Below are 16962 nucleotides of genomic sequence, written 5' to 3' on the forward strand. Positions count from 1 at the left end.
TGTAAGAGCAGCAAGTGCTCTTAGCTGTTGAGCCATGTTTTCATAGCCTCCCTCTGTTTTTTGTTTTGTTCTGTTGCATTTTAAATGTTGTTTAAGTATGAAATATTATGCAAAAATGACGATTTGCTCTTCTAGTACCTTCTTCAATTTCTTTCTTCAGATATTTACATTTTTTATTGTTGCATACTTTGACTTCCTGAAGTTTAGCTCCATAAATTTTTGAGGCTATTGAGGAAGTGTGTATATGCTCTCCTTCTCAGCATGCATGCTATTGGTCTGCAGAAAGGCTGATTGTTTTTATCCTGCCACTTTTGCTAAATGTATTGATCATTTCTCTGCAAATAATAATTTTATTTGTTTTTGTATTTCTATTCCTTTAAGTGCCTTCTCTTGTATTACTGATCTAGTAAGGGCTTATAAACACAAATAAATAAATGAAAGGTAAAAGTAGATAACCCTTTCTTAATTTTGATTTTAATAGGATTGCTTTAAGGTTTTTATCAGTTTAATGTTGGCTATGGTTCTGGCATATAGCCCTTATTAGATTGAGGTTTAATTCTTTCCTGTGTTATTACTTAGTACTTTTTCATGGTATACTGATTTTGTCAAAGAGTTAGAAGATGGCTTAAACTATGGGTATAATAATACATCATTGGGAGTTGGTTAAACACTATATCCATTTACCAGAATTATGTTGTTAGCTTTTTTTACCTAGTACCAATAACCTATCAAGTCATAGGTTCTTGGCCTGACAATGGGGACAATAATGGGTTTCATTATTATATTAGACTTAAATTCAAACAGAAAGTGGTTGGTTATTCCCATGATCTTCTTGCCACTATTGCACCAGTGGCCATGTCTTTCCAGGCCAGCTGTAGTCCAGGGTAGTGTAATGAAGGCTAACTCTGTACCCAAACTGTCTTGATGCTCTTGCTAATCTGCCTGCTTCAGACTCCCGAGTTTTGAGATTGCAGTTATGAGCCACCATGCCTTGCTATATTCAATAATCTTGTGATTTTATTGGTCATTTACAAAAAAGATTTTTCATTGGTTTATTTCACATAAAACTTCAGAAAAAAATCATTTTAACTGAAAATGACAGTGTAGTGCCTATTGCAACCCTGATTTTTGTGAACAAGTCTTACATCCTTTGAAACAAATTGAAATGTGTTGTGAGTTAAGTATCAGAAATGTAGTTATAGATGACATTTTTTTCTGTTAGTTGTGAAGTTTAATGTTTCTAAGATTTTTGCTGACTTTAATTTCTATTTTGAACTAGGCTACCCTAGATCTCTAGAAACCTTAGACAAATTGCAGTTTAAGTTTATAGTAATTACCTTTAAATGTAATATTCAAGTGTCCTTTATTATGAATCCATTATGGTCTAAAATCAGTAATTCAGTCACAAAATAGAATATTTCATTTTTCAATATTTTTGAAAAGGTTCTGCTTTTAGTTCAAAATTTCCTTCTGTCTCAAGGAAACCCTCCAAGTAAATAAATAGTTTTACTTCATGGGAAGCAGCCAGGATGGCTCTGGAAGTTTTCCGTGATGATGACATCACCTTTCTTAAAATGACGTGTGAATTAAAGACATTTAAATGGTGTACTCCACATTGGGTAGATTCAGATATCGCCAACAAGTGCAGAGTTTAGGGACCAGGGACTCCAATTCCAGACCTCAACAGTCCAGCGAAGATTTAAGGAAGGAAAGAAATCTTAAGTCATTTTCCATAAGAATAACCTAATTACCTGGTCCTCAAAAGCATAGGAGGGGAAGGCTGACATTGCACACTTGGTGATTCAAGTATCTGACTACTGTTACCTGGTTTACCTTTCTTTCTTTATTTTGTATGTGTTTGTGCCCTTAAGAGTCTTCCAAATTCCAGCACTTTCAAATTAGCTCTCTATTTGTCACATCTCTGTGTGGGACCATTTTGTTCTCCCTTCTGTATCCTCATTGGCAATAATTTCATTGCTTTCAACCACCTTTAAGATTGCAAGTGTTCATTAATAAACACTTTCTTTAAGTCTTTTATTCAACGTATGTGTGTCAGTGTATGCCTAACATGTAAATATGGTTATTTACATAAGCAAATGAGAAGTCAGAATAGCTACTTGCATCATTTCCTTTCAAAATCAACATATTGTCTTCTGAATTTCCCCAACTATTTTAGAAAGACGTGAATCATTGTCTTTCTAAAGACATATCACTTCTGTGTCTTAATTTAATATTTGAAAGATTTTGACTTTTAGATTTGTGATTAGCTCTAAAATATCTTTCTATGGGGATGGTTTTGTTTTGTTTTATTGTGGGTTTTTTTTTGCTTTGTTTTGTTTTTATCCTTATTATTTAATTCACAAGGCTTCCGTATTAAAACTGTTTGGGCCAATAAATCTTTCTTTGATATCATAGTGGTCAGCCTTGAAGAGGTAAGTAGAAAGTAATGACACTCATCTAGTTGATGATCCAAGTGATTGATTGGATCCAATCATTTAACAGTTTTATAAAGTCACTATCAGGTAAAGAAATGAGACTCTTATTATGGTAAACTGTATTTGTACTGTCACCATTCTGTGATTTATTACAAACCTGTGGCTAGGATTAGGATATTATAAATGAGGAAAAATAAAAGGCTCATTAATTTTTTATGCCCACAGGTAGAAGACATGCAGTGGGCTAATAGAGAACACACACACCCAGCATCTGTCTGCAGCCTGCCATGCAAGCCCGGGGAAAGGAAGAAAACCGTGAAAGGGGTCCCTTGCTGCTGGCACTGTGAACGCTGTGAGGGTTATAACTACCAGGCAGACGAACTCTCCTGTGAACTCTGCCCATTGGATCAGAGACCCAACATCAACCGCACAGGCTGTCAGAGGATCCCTATCATCAAGTTGGAGTGGCATTCTCCCTGGGCGGTGGTACCTGTGTTCATAGCAATATTGGGAATCATTGCCACCACCTTTGTGATTGTGACATTTGTCCGCTATAACGACACACCTATCGTGAGAGCTTCTGGGCGGGAACTTAGTTATGTGCTCCTGACAGGGATTTTTCTCTGTTACTCAATCACCTTTTTGATGATTGCAGCACCCGACACAGTCATCTGCTCCTTCCGGCGGATTTTCCTGGGACTTGGGATGTGTTTCAGCTATGCAGCACTTTTGACCAAAACAAACCGTATCCACCGAATATTTGAGCAGGGGAAGAAATCGGTCACAGCACCTAAGTTTATCAGTCCGGCATCCCAGCTGGTGATCACCTTCAGCCTCATCTCCGTGCAGCTCCTTGGAGTGTTTGTGTGGTTTGTTGTGGATCCTCCACACACCATCATTGACTATGGAGAACAGCGGACACTAGATCCCGAGAATGCCAGAGGAGTGCTCAAGTGTGACATCTCCGATCTGTCACTCATTTGTTCGCTGGGGTACAGTATCCTCCTGATGGTCACTTGTACTGTTTATGCCATTAAAACCAGAGGAGTCCCAGAGACGTTCAACGAAGCCAAACCTATTGGATTTACCATGTACACCACTTGCATCATTTGGTTAGCTTTCATCCCCATCTTTTTTGGTACAGCCCAGTCAGCAGAGAAGGTAAGCCCCAGGAAATCCTTTTGACAGCCCTTTTCCTGGAAGTATTGAAATGTAACTTCGTTTAGAATTATTTTTCCTATTTTTAGTTCATTTATATTGTTTCAAGTTGTTCCAGTCTGTGGTGTATGTGTGTGTGTGTGTGTGTGTGTGTGTGAAGACTACATTGCTTTGAGTATGTATGGCCTACAAATGACTTTTTACCCCCGCTAAGTACCACCATTGCATTCTCTTTAGCAGGGATGAAGATTGACAGGCTTCGTATCATTTTCTGTGCCTCTTTTCTCTGCCCTGTTATCTACAGTGTCACTGTTCTTTTCCAAATGTTAATTAAAAGACAGAGGCAGAAAGGGCAGATGGACTCACAGGGGTGAGCTGTCCCTGAGAGATCCCACTGCAAAGCAAATGACATCTTTTCTATTTTGTGGAAACTCTGGGAAAAAGCCATTCCTTGATAGTTATGATTGCAATCACAGAGGCAGAATTTATAGTAACACAACCAAAACCAAAACATACTGTGATGTGTTAATACATTCCTAACCACTTACCACATCTCCCTGGCTCCTATTCTTGTTCATGTTACATTTACAAATGATCATGGTGGTGGATAATTACAATAACAGTGGACAATTATATAAAATTGTTTGAATTTGTAGGCAAAGATCAATGACCCTCTTGAAGTAATTTACTTTGTCATTAATCTTCAGTCCACATTTTCCCATATAAAACACTGATTAGTAGAGAAAGTCTTCATATGAGATCTGGTATTTGTTGATCTAGATACATGCAGCTCTACACACGAGGAAGAGGAGAACCAAAGTTAGCTTGAGTTCCCAGATTTGGGAAGTTGGATGAAGAAATTTGTAGCACTCCAGGAGATGTTAGATTTCTATAGTGATAACCCTTCAGCCTTAATGTGTATGTAAGAAAGATCTCTCAAAGAGAGGATTTCAACATCTGCCCACCCTCCATCATTAGGAAGACATCATCTATCTCGTGGGAGGTTAGAGTGCTGGGACTGTTAAGATACAGGTGAGGTCCTGCATAACTTAAAACCTCAAGCTAGTCAGATAGAAAGTCTTCCACAAGGGGATGGCGAGTTTATTAGAATGACCACTCAGCACTCACTGGATCAATGGGGCCTACAATCATATTTGATCAGAAAAAAAAAGAACTTTACTAAATTTTGATGACTAGCATAAACTTGCCATGAATTAGTGACCTCCAGCACTACCCTGACAGCCTGGCTTTACGGGGGCCATGGACATTCAGTGTGGGATCAAACATGGAGAGGGAAATTAAAAGTAAGACAGTGCTCTACTTGCATGTCAGAGGATGGCACCAGATCTCATTACAGATAAATGTGAGCCACCATGTGGGTGATAGGAATTGAACTCAGGACCACTGGGAGAATAGCCAGTGCTCTTAACGTCTGAGCCATCTCTCCAACAAAGAGTAGACCACCCAACATGGGGCACGAACCCACGATCCTAGGCAGTTTGGATGCTCACCTTATTAGACCTGGAAGGAAGTGAGAGGTCCCTGGACTTCCCACAGGGCAGAGAACCCTGACTGCTCTTCTGGCTGATGAGGGAGGGGGACTTGATTGAGGGAGGGGGAGGGAAATGGGAGGCAGTGGTGGGGAGGAGGCAGGAATCTTTAATAAATAAATAAATAAAAAATAAAGAAAAGAAAAAAATAAATAAAAGTAAGACAGTCAGGAGCTAGGCCCTTAGTAATGAAAATATGTATTTCAGTATATAAGCATGAAAACGTATTAGAAATTAAACCTATAAATCTAACTTGTGAAAGATATGCAAGCCGGAAAATAACTGTCTTCAATGTTTAATAGAATTGTTGGTTTAGTCATAGAAAATAGCATCTTTTCAGAGTCTGAAAATGCTCAAATAAACACATTTCTAGTGACGACAGTGTAAGCAGTTGTTATATTGAGTGCTGTAACCTCTTCTGGCCCATTGCGTTACCTATAGAGGTCATCACAACAATTTACTGTGCTTCTGGTGACCCACAAGTATCCGAGCAGAGGATATCTTCTGTGTATTCTAGCTTGCTATTCTTCCTTTTCTCTTACATTTTAAACTATAGAACTGTTATTTTTCATATAGTGACTTCTACACGGAAAGGTTAAAACAATTGTGAATATGTTTGAGGTATTTTTTGAGAATTCAGTGCTTTAGAATTAGAAGAAATAAAATCATCATCTTGTATCAAGTTATTGGGTAAAAGAGTATTACAAATTTGAATTCTCAGTGGATCTATAAAGTTATTAAAATATTTTCTCCCAGGGAGGAGCTTATGAAGTCCTGCCACAACAAATGAGTTATTGTTAGTTGACAGCGCTGGGTGATGGGAAGTCTTTCTTCTTCAGGGATGTGGCAGTGATAGAGGCTGCCCATGCTCCAGTGGGTAACCCCCACATGCATTCACATATGGGTAGCATTAATTGTACTTAGTGGGCTTTTTGTTTTGTTTTCTTTTGTTTCTTTTTTTTTTTTAAGAAGAGGACATGAATTGGAAGGGACTTTTATTGGATGGTGAACCTGGGGAAGAACTGGAGGGATAAATGACAGCATGGATATTATCATATTTCACTGTACACATACATACAATTCCTAAAGAATAAATTTTTTCTAAATAAAATATTTGCTTCCCAAACAATAAGTTTATAGATTGTAGTTGTCTTCTAAAAAGCAACGATTCAGATAAAGATTTAAACACGAAATGAACACAGAAACCTGCCAGGCATTGAGGCTGCCATTGTGATGCTGAGCCTTTGAGAGGTGTATATCTATGTTAAAATCTGGAAGTTATATTTATTTTTGTGAGTGTACATATCCATGCCCTCAGAGACTTGGTTGAATGTGGTTATCCAATTTCATTATTTTTTCTTTCTTACCTTTGTGGAGTAAAGGTATGTTTTAGAAACAAATTGTAAAACAAATAAAAAATATGCTAACTGGAATTTATTTTGTATTTATGATGCGATTAAATGGGAGATAGTCTGCAGAACTCAATAATAAGTAATAACTGTTGGGATTTTCAGAATGTTATAGAGATGTATCATTTAGTTTCCGTGTTGTAGAATTTAGACTGCCACTATAGCAAGAGCTATTGGATCATAAACAGTCCTTGCCACTGAAGTACTTTATATAATAGAATTATGTGCTATCTTAAAACTTACCTTAAAATTTATTGTCTGCTTTTCTTTGTTATTCAAGATGATAGATAAAATGCTTCATAGTATTTTTAACATTATTAAAGCTATTGACGTGGATATTAAAAATGAACTAGACATTTCTGTCTCTAAAAGAAGTCTTTAAATAAGTTTATTGACTTGGCAGGAAAGAAGAGCTGATCACTCGTCCATTTTCATTTATAATGCTCGGCCAATTAGCCCAGGTTATCAACTTGAAGCATTTACAACAGCCAGGCGACACACACATCCATTAATTCAGCAGATTCTTATTGAACATTGTGTCTGGCATTGGGCTAATTATTGAACCCATGTCAGTCTACCTCTCTGAGTGTCCTTGTAAGGATCAGCTTGGCTCTCAGCCCATGCCTTCCTGTTGCCTGCCAGCACCAGCAAGATGCCAGGCTCAAGGGCAGGAAAGATGGTGAGAGGTCAGATTGGAGATGAGAAAGCAAATAACTATGCATTCTCTAACTTTACATTAGTAACGCAGAATTTGTACCATGGAAAACAGCAGTGCACATTTTCTCCCAGTGCACACATCAACATGCCATTGAGAGTAGTGTCTACTGCAGGAAAGTTGTTGACCCATGCAGGTCTCTCTGAAATTGCAAGAAGCAAGAAACAGAAGTAAAGAGAGTTGGATAATCTACAAAGATGGTTTGGAAAACATTTCTATGTAACCAAGTTAGCAGTTATACAAAGAACAGTCAGTACAGAACCACAAAGACTGATAGCTCTTGATGTGTGTCGTGCCTGTTTTCAGTAGCAAACACCATTTAACTTGTCCACCTGTTTTCTCTTTAGATTTATAATTATGTAACTTGCTCATACTTCTGAAATCTTCTAAATATTGGAAGAAATTTACTTTCCCTTTCTTTTGGGGAAGCAGCATAAAGAAAATATAGAATTATGAGGTACTCTGTAGTTATACCCAAAGTCACATAATTGTGCTGAAAAGACAAAAAAATATATTTAAAATCATTAACCTAATTGTGTAGAAAATAATCATTATTGGTAGTTACAGGCTCAAAGGGTGGCAGAAATCTCTTAAAGACATTTTATCTTTCCTAATTGGGCCCATAAAATTCAGTTAACCAGATATTTGTTGTGACACTGCCGAGTAGTAAAATGTTCCAACTAGATCGATGGATAGAGCAAAAACAAACAAAAAGCAATATCAGAACCGAAAAACATAAAGCTGACAGATGTATTAGTATTTCTATTGTTATCATGAAACACCATGACCAAAAACAAGCTGGGGAGGAAATGGGAGGTGGTTATTTAACCTACTTTTCCACACAATAGCTCATCATCAAGTGAAGTCAGGACAAGAACTCAAACAGGACAGGAAACTGGAGGCAAGAGCTGATGCAGCAGCCACGGAGGGGTGCTGCTTACTGGCTTACTCACCATGGATTGCTCAGCCTGCTTCCTTTTGGAACCCAGGACTACCACTCAAGGGAATGCACCTCACACAATGGGCTGGGTCCTCTGTCATCGGTCTCTAATTAAGAAAATGCCTTACAGGCTTGCCTACAGCCCAGTCTTAAGGAGTTATTTTCCTTTTCTTTCTTTCTTTCTTTCTTTCTTTCTTTCTTTCTTTCTTTCTTTCTTTCTTTCTTTCTTTCTTTCTTTCTTCTTTCTTTCTTTATTTTATTTTTTGAGACAGGGTTTCTCTGTAGCTTTTTGGTTCCTGTCCTGGAACTAGCTCTTGTAGACCAGACTGGCCTCGAACTCGCCGAGATCCTCCTGCCTCTGCCTCCCAAGTGCTGGGATTAAAGGCCTGCTCCACCACTGCCTGGCTAAGGAGTTGTTTTCTTAACAGAGTTTCCTCCTCTCCTCTCAGATAACCTTAGCTTCTGTCAAGTTGATGTAAAACTATCTAGCAACATTAGCAAAACAAGCAAAAAACAAACAAACAAACAAACAACCCCTCCACAACTCTGCCAAACCAGTACATCTGAACCAGCTTTGACCCCTTGCCATGTAGAGCATCTACCCCATAACTCAAGTCAGAGACTTAGAGTCATCTTCAACCCCACCTTTCTAGTAGCTCTGCTGTATTGTTTGCTTGTCTCAACCTCAAATGCCACCCCATCTAAACTTGTAGACCATAGAGCCTGTCTATTAGATTCGTATCTGAATGAATACATTCCCAGATAGAGTCCTGTATATGATACATTCTCAGTAAATGCCCTTTAAATTAGTGGTTGTCATATCTTATACAGTAATATACAATATAGTACAATATAATAATTTTGTTTTATAATAATATACAATATAATAAATTTGTTTGCTTAGGATTTTTTAGGTTAATGCTTAATTCGAGTCTTTCATATACCTCTCTTGTGATCAACATTAAACCCTTTGTTGGAATTTTTGCTATTTAAATGATTAGCCATATTTATCTCTCAAAATCATGTGTTACTTTCGCTTACTTTAAGGTAGGGCTACTAAATACTTAAAGCAAAGGGCAAAAAATATAATAGTTGTTCTTCTTCCTATGTAAAATTCACAAGCAGAAGAAATTCTGTAGTGGTCTGCTGCTTTGGGCATTTCACTTCTTCCTTTTTTCCTTGTGCTTTCTGTATATCTGCCTGTCATACACAATATATCACAAAATAAAAACAATGCAGGGGTAAGGAAATAAAGGAAATATGGAGCTGCAGTTATTGTAAGGAAGTGCACAGCTCTGGAGAATCAGTGATGGGAATTAATTTCTGGATCCTCTGGGTAAGCCGAGGCTGTATAAACTCCCCTAAGACTACAAATTCCACTGTAGAGCTGTATTAAACAATCACCCTCTGCTTTTGGTCCTTCTTATTCTCAACCGAGAGTACACTTGATTTTATATATTCTGAGAAAGAATAGGAAGATGATTTACTTTTCTAAAACATAATTTTGTCTCACTATTATCTGTTGAACCAATAGATACCTTATCCTAATTTTTCAGTTACACAATTTGTGAGTCATTAAAGTGTTTAACACACAGTAAGCAGTGAATCTGTGCTGGGCATCATCACCAGTAAGGTGTCCTCCATGAAGACAGGGAGCTTATTTGGTTTTGCTCACCACTGCATTCTAAGCGTATGGATTATAACAAGCCTAAAACTGTATTAAAATATTTGTTTAATGACTAAAGTATAAAAATAAATGCAAGTCATGGATCTCACTTGATTTGGATAGACAGTTAATCTCAATTTCTCTAGCCATTAGTATCTACACCGTAAGAGTTTTATCAAACATGGCATGTGCTTGCCACTATATGTGTATAAATACATCAGTGAAAGAGGGATATGAGGATACAAAAATCTGTAGCAGGAGAAAGGGGATATTTCTAATGCAATATGTAACTGGATTCAAATATTTAGCAGAAAAAAAATATGGAGGAAAGCCCACGAAGCAGTTGCCAAAATCGTTTTGCTCCAATTGAAAATGTGAACAGCTTTAAAAAGGGGTTATGAGACAGATCTCTCTGACTAGTAATAAAATACCTGCCCTAAAGAATAGTCAACAAGAATCAAGAGCTTTCAGAACCTGGAGTGCCAATGTCTACATAGCCTGGCTATCAATGGAAAAAGATGCTGGACACACAGCTCGGACCAGATATCCTTACAGCCACATGTGTCCTTTAAAATAAGAGGGAGAGTAGAAATAAAGAACAGACTCTGCTTTGCATGTCTGCACCTGTCTGTTGTACTGTTTGCTGTTGAACTCTATATATACACCATTTTGATCTTGTTTTCTTGCCACCTTGTACTCATTTGAAGTGGTTCCTTTTGGAGGCTTCAGTTACACCTCAGGTTACAGCACTGTCTCTGGTGGTGTGGGAAGTTTTTCTTAGGTAATATCAGTTGCACCAGGATGTTTTAATATTTCTTTAGAAGGGGAGAAACAAATGAGAACAGAAAACTGAAAAGAAACATTTATTTGATCTTGCATTTTCAGGTAAACTGAAGGATATGCCTGTATGAACTTTTAGAAGAAAAAGGCGAATGAATTTCTTATAAGCATATAGGCATGGCTGGGAAGGAGGTTGATTCTGCCTTGTCTGACTTGTTTGTTTTTTTTAAGGTTATGTACATATTCTAGATACAGAAAACTTCAGCTTTTCAGATTCATACAATTCTTTTGGAGATTCTTACCTTACTTGACACTACAAAGGGATATTTATTCAATAAATCCTGATTCAGTTTCACAGTGCCATGTGTGGGACTCCAGGGAAAAAAACATGGTACCAGGGCTCTTAATTGTAAACATTTGGTTACTATGGGGTTGTGGTATTTTCTCATACTTTGATTTGAAACTGAACTGAGTTTTAAAACATTGTAATTGTCTGTGCCCAAACTGCAATGACTTTATGAGCTGTATCATTATCGAGTCAGTTGGGAAGGTGGTTGGTCATAGAGCTAACACATGTCATTAGCATCATAGTTGTTGATATGATCCAAAACCCTATGATAATTATTTATTTAATATTATTTTTCAGAATATATAGACTTGGTTATATTTAGAAATATTTGGAAAATTTTCAGATTAAAAATACATTTTTTTCTGTATTGATAAAGTGTTGCTGATATCCAACCATTTGATAATAGGGAAGCAGTGACTAATTACTTATTGTTAATTCAAGGTGCATTTTTCAGGATTCAGTAGAGACTTGTGTCTCATGGAAGCATACAGAATGCCAGAAAGAGAAGATGACAATAAATAAATAGTTCCTTTGAGCTAAAATCATAATACAATTTTATGTGCAGATATTAAAAACATATATCTAAATGGTGTATCACATATAAGTCAACATCACTCACCTTAAATTGTGAAGAACATTTATCCAAATGCTAACATAAATTCTACTCATTGAAGATGTAAGTAAACCAAATATATTCAAGCATTTAAACCAATGAAAATAAAACTCAATAGTCGTCGTCTCCCTGTATGCCTTATAAAAAAAAAAAAAAAAAAAAAAAAAAAAAAAAAAAAAAGGCCATAAGTAGCTATCATCAAGGAAGTCCTAAACTATTTTGTGATGAAAGGACATGTAACCAGAAATATCTATGATGACCATCAGATAAACATGCAAAGAAATGTATTTCAGAATAGCGACTCCCAAATTTCTGCCTTCTAGCAACTAAGGTGTAAAGAGAGGGAATGTTAAAATTATATAGTTTTGAAGAATAAGGAGTATCTGTCAGAGGCGGTCTTCTCTGGGTATAAGGCACAGAAGAAGGATGTAAGTACTTTTATGTCATAAATAAGTAGGGGAGGGCCGGGCGGTGATGGCACATGCCTTTAATCCCAGCACTTGGGAGGCAGAGGCAGGTGAATCTCTGTGAGTTCGAGACCAGCCTGGTCTACAAGAGCTAGTTCCAGGACAGGCTCCAAAGCCACAGAGAAACCTGTCTCGAAAAACAAAAACAAAAACAAAACAAAAAAAAAGTAGGGGAGGGGTACAGGAAATACGCATCTTCTAGAGCTGATATAGTTTCCAACTGTTTGAACACATCCGTCCTCTCATAAGTTCTTGCTAGCTATTGTCCTTATATTTAAAAGAGAAACCAGCCAAGAAATAATCATTTTTTTCCACAAGTCCATCTCCATCCATCCTAAGCAAAGGAAAAGACCTCTACTGGTAATTTTTCTTAATTAACCTGGCCTGACAATCATAATTATACATCAATATTTAGGGCTTATTGAGACTAAAAAACAAAAGCAATAATACAAATTATAAAGAACTACAACACAAATAGAAAAGAAAAAACTAATTCCAAAGGAGAAAAAAAATCACAGAAGTAATTCAGAAGATATTTGAATTTTAACATTCAGCATTCTCAAGTAGAACCAAAAGACAATGAATATGCACACATATGCCTAGGTACAGGATCCCCAACACAGGTGAGGGAAAATCCTAGACATGGAAAATAGAAGCAAATGTGCTAGAGAAATAATCTAAATATTGATGTGACCATAAAAATGCATATGAGAAACCAGATACTGTCGATAATCACAGAGAATCCAGTGGAAGTAAATCAGTTTATGAAGTAATTTCAAATATGAAAGTATTTGAGATCTTGTCAGATAATTTTACATGCTTTTTCTTTTTCATCTTTCCTTCCCTTCTTTCCTCCCTCTCTCCCTCCCATCCTCTATTTCTTACGTCCTTCTTTCCCTTTGCTTTCCTCTTTTTTTCTGTTTGTGTGTGTGTGTCTTGCTGACGATTGAATCTAGCATGGTATACCAAGCCATCAGTTTGATTCTTAACTCATTTGGTATCCCAGACAGGTCTTGAATTCTATTAGTAGTTTAGGACAGTCTTGAACAAGCAATACTTTTGCCTCTTATCATATTTCTGGGGTTACACAAATGTACCACTAAGCCTGGTTGAAATGCTAGAACTCATGATTATGATTATGAAATGCTAGAAATTTTGATTACCCTTTTATCTGTAAATCTAATTATGCTTCTTGGATGAGTCTAAAGTAAATAATATTTAGCAGTTATTAAAAATAGTCACAGTTGGTAATATTCTTATGTTATTAAAAGGATCAAGAAGACAAAACATAGAATAGGAATTCTTTTACTTGAATGCAAGTAAGTGTCATTAGCTCTGTATTTCAAAATTTGTTATATGACTTAAGAATTGGTAGTGTAAGTGGGTGTGGTGATGCACACCTTTTAATCTCAGCACTCAGGAAACAGGTGCATCTTTATGGGTTCTAAAAAAGCCTGATTTACACGTTGAGTTTCAAGCTAGCCAGAGCATGGTGAAATCCTGCTTCAGTAAACCAAAACAAGACAATACAAAGTGAACAAAGAATCAAAAGAGGAAGTCTGTAAGGGAAATCCAAGAGAGTAGAATATGCCAGTTCATCATATCACCCACCTTATCCTTTGAATGACTAACAGGTGGCATTTAAATGTAAGATTCCAAACAGATAACTGCACTCTCTGTAAAAATGAAATGAAAGATTATTCAAGCTTATCAGTTTCATAAAATGATAACAGAAGATAGGTAGATGGATAATAGAGAATCCTTTTGTAAATTAAATATATAGATTTAATTACCTAATCCATGTGATATAACAATAGTTGTATGTAGTCAAGACAAAATGAAGATCTCAATACTCTTTCCTAAGACAACATGAACTTATACTCTCATATCAGGAACCTTTAGGGTTTACTGTATCTTAAGGAATCTTATTGATATATGTATATACAAAGACACATTGGTTTACTTTACCTTAAATCTGGTGACTGCACTCTGTCACAAATATTTGTTAAATATTTTGGATATGCATGCATCGTTGCCCTGTTGTTTTGTATTCAAGAAAATGAATGAATAAGGAACTGTTATCAAGTTTCTTAGCATTGAGTAAAGGTGAGTATGAAGCACACGGGTACTATATACAAAGCGGAGGGTAGAATAAAACCTTGAGGCCAGAGATCCTGTAGGGAAGAAAACAGAGTGTTCCCTTGAGAAAAGAAGCAAGTCTTGCAGAAGAGGTAGAATTAAAGTAGGCCTGGGGATATGGTGGGAGCAACAGATGGAAATAGCCTCCTGAACTGTGCCAACACTGGTTTAAATATTCAGGAAAGAGAAGTGCAGATATCACTTGCAAAACCTGTTGAGAAGCTATCCTAAGATTAGACTGGTCACCAGAGGGCTGGATGGCCTTATGCCTCTACTAATAGTACACCATTTACTCTGAAAAGGTATTTCACATTATGGGCAATAAATTATGCGGTTACTTGTAAGATTAGGGTAGCCAATAATTGGGAGTCATTCCAAGGAAGAACTTCTGCCAAGTTTGTGTGTTATTTATCAGGGATTTGAGTATATTTGTATATTCGAACCGTTCAAAACTTTAAGATAGTCTCAGGGCAACTATATGTAAAATTTCTCCACCCTTGGTGAATTGTATAAATTATAAAGCACGAAGATAAGGAGAAAGTAAAATAAATTTACTGAAGAAATTCAGGCAAGAAATGTTTGGATGTATTTCGGATTGAATTAGGAACAGAAGACAAATCAGGGCAGGGCTTCCAGAGTCTAGGCTGTCAGTTCACCTGCAATTGCACAGCTTGTTGGGCAGAGGAGAGGCTTTTATCCAGTTCTTCTTCTGAGGGAGGTGAGGTTTTCTTCTGGTCTTGGCTAAAAAAAAGAAAACATTTTTTTTTCCCCAGGGAGACAGAACCTAAAGCCTCACTTATGTTAGGCAAATGCTACCCTTGAGCCCTTTAAAATTTTCTTCTTAATTCCCACTAGGAAGTCGTTCTTTTCCATTTCTGCTTATTATATCTAGCCAAGAATGTAGAGGCATAGTTGAGATTAAGGCATGGAAAAAAAGTAAAAATACTTCTCACAAATAAAAACCAAGATACAGTTAACTGGATTATGATTTTTTAATAAACAAAAACAAATAATGAAATAAATGTTAAACTATCTTTGAATTTACATACTATTTGTGTTATGGGTTTGTGTGAAGGTCGGAGGTCCACTTGTATGAGTTGATTTTCTCCTTCCACAATGAAGATTTCAGGGATTGAAATCAATTCTAGAGAAGCCCTTTTGCTGGTCCCTGAAGAAATCGTCACAGTTGAAATATCATAGCCTCCACAAGTTCAAGGAAGACTGTGTCCCAGTGCTAAGAAGGGAAGTGGGCATGAGTTCACATTCCATAACCCATATATTGACAATCGTTTGCAAAGGAAAAGTTATTTTTCTCTAGCGAAATCTTACTTTGTATACAAACCACACTTAAGCATAGGCCCAGAAGTAAACAGCCAACACAAAATGAAAGCAATGAAATTTTTGTAGGTTTTTTCTTTTCTTCATATTGCTTTGTTTGGTCATCTTTTTTTATAATCTTCTTGGTTTTTTGCTTGTATACTATGATTTCTCAGGTTTCTGGTTTTATGTTTTTATGGGTTTCATTTGTGTGTGTGTTGTCCTTTTTCTTACTGATTCTGGTTTATTCCTTTCTTTTATTTGCCTGTCTATTTCTAAAGAGAGAGAGAGAGAAAGAGAGAGAGAGACATGGAATTGGATGGGTGGAGAGGTGGGGAGGATCTGGGAGGAGATGGTGAAGGGGAAACTGTGGTCAGAATATATTTCATGGCAAAAAATCTTATTTTTCAGTAAAAAAAAAAAACCACCCAAATTATTTCTAAATGGTAAATCTCATCTAAATAAATAATCCTGTTTTTATTAAGAAATTTGAGTATTAAGTAGGCTTGTGAAATTTTTAGGGTAATATTGTTTTTTTTTTTTTATTTGCTCTTGCAAAAGTTACTCAGTATCTGTTTTCCTTTCTGATACTTGTATATAATTTTGGCATCTTGCAAATAAATCTAGTTTTTTTATTGTCTCTTTAAAATTACTTTTTAAGGTTCTTGTAAATGAATCCTTAATACAGTCTGAAAGTTTTTATCTTTTGACAGGGTCTTGAAATTTGGGAACAGATTAGTTTTAAACCAATAAATAAAATCACTACTAATTGTAGGTTTGCATTTTTATTGTCTCTGTAGAAGATTGGTTACTCTCTTTTTTATTTAATTAAAATATAATTTTATCTTTACTCCTTCCCCCTCAAAACCTTATCACAACCTCCTACTCCTTTCAAATTCATGACCTCTTATTCTGTAACTATTATTGTTACATTATACATGCATATATGCGTATATAAATATGTAAATATAACCAGCCAAATCTGTTAAGTATTGCTTGTGTGTCTATCTAACCACTTAGGATAAACTAATCATTTAGGTTGCTCATTTTGGAGAAGGCTAATTCTCCCTCTCCTTGTTGTAAGGAGGCTGCTTGATTGTTTCCCAACTGCTCAGCCTCAAAATAATCACACAGAAACTGTATTAATTAAATCACTGCTTGGCCCATTAGCTCTATCTTCTTTTTGACTAACACATACATCTTAATTTCACCCATTTCTAGTAATCTGTGGCTTACTGGGTAAAGTTCTGTCCGGCATCTGTCTCTGGCAGGCACTACATGGTTTCTCTCTGACTCCACCTCCTTTCTCCCAGCATTCAGTTTAGTTTTCCCCACCTATTTCTATTTTCTGTTCAAGCCTAAGACAGTTTCTTTATTAATCAATGATATTCACAGCATAAAGGGGGGAATCCCACATCACTCTC

General features: G+C 36.4%; 1 protein-coding gene across 3 annotated transcripts in view; it reads left to right on the plus strand.

The window, feature by feature from the left end:
• Grm8 (glutamate metabotropic receptor 8) overlaps window positions 1-16962 on the plus strand; it is an 818705-nt gene that overhangs the window by 721310 nt on the left and 80433 nt on the right. For all 3 annotated transcript variants that reach the window (XM_057770162.1, XM_057770181.1, XM_057770171.1), the window contains exon 9: window positions 2665-3596. In XM_057770162.1, the coding sequence (XP_057626145.1) occupies window positions 2665-3596 (932 nt within the window). The remainder of the gene's footprint in view (window positions 1-2664; window positions 3597-16962) is intronic.

The sequence above is a fragment of the Chionomys nivalis genome, chromosome 1 (genome assembly GCF_950005125.1).
Source record: "Chionomys nivalis chromosome 1, mChiNiv1.1, whole genome shotgun sequence".
NCBI lineage: Eukaryota > Metazoa > Chordata > Mammalia > Rodentia > Cricetidae > Chionomys > Chionomys nivalis.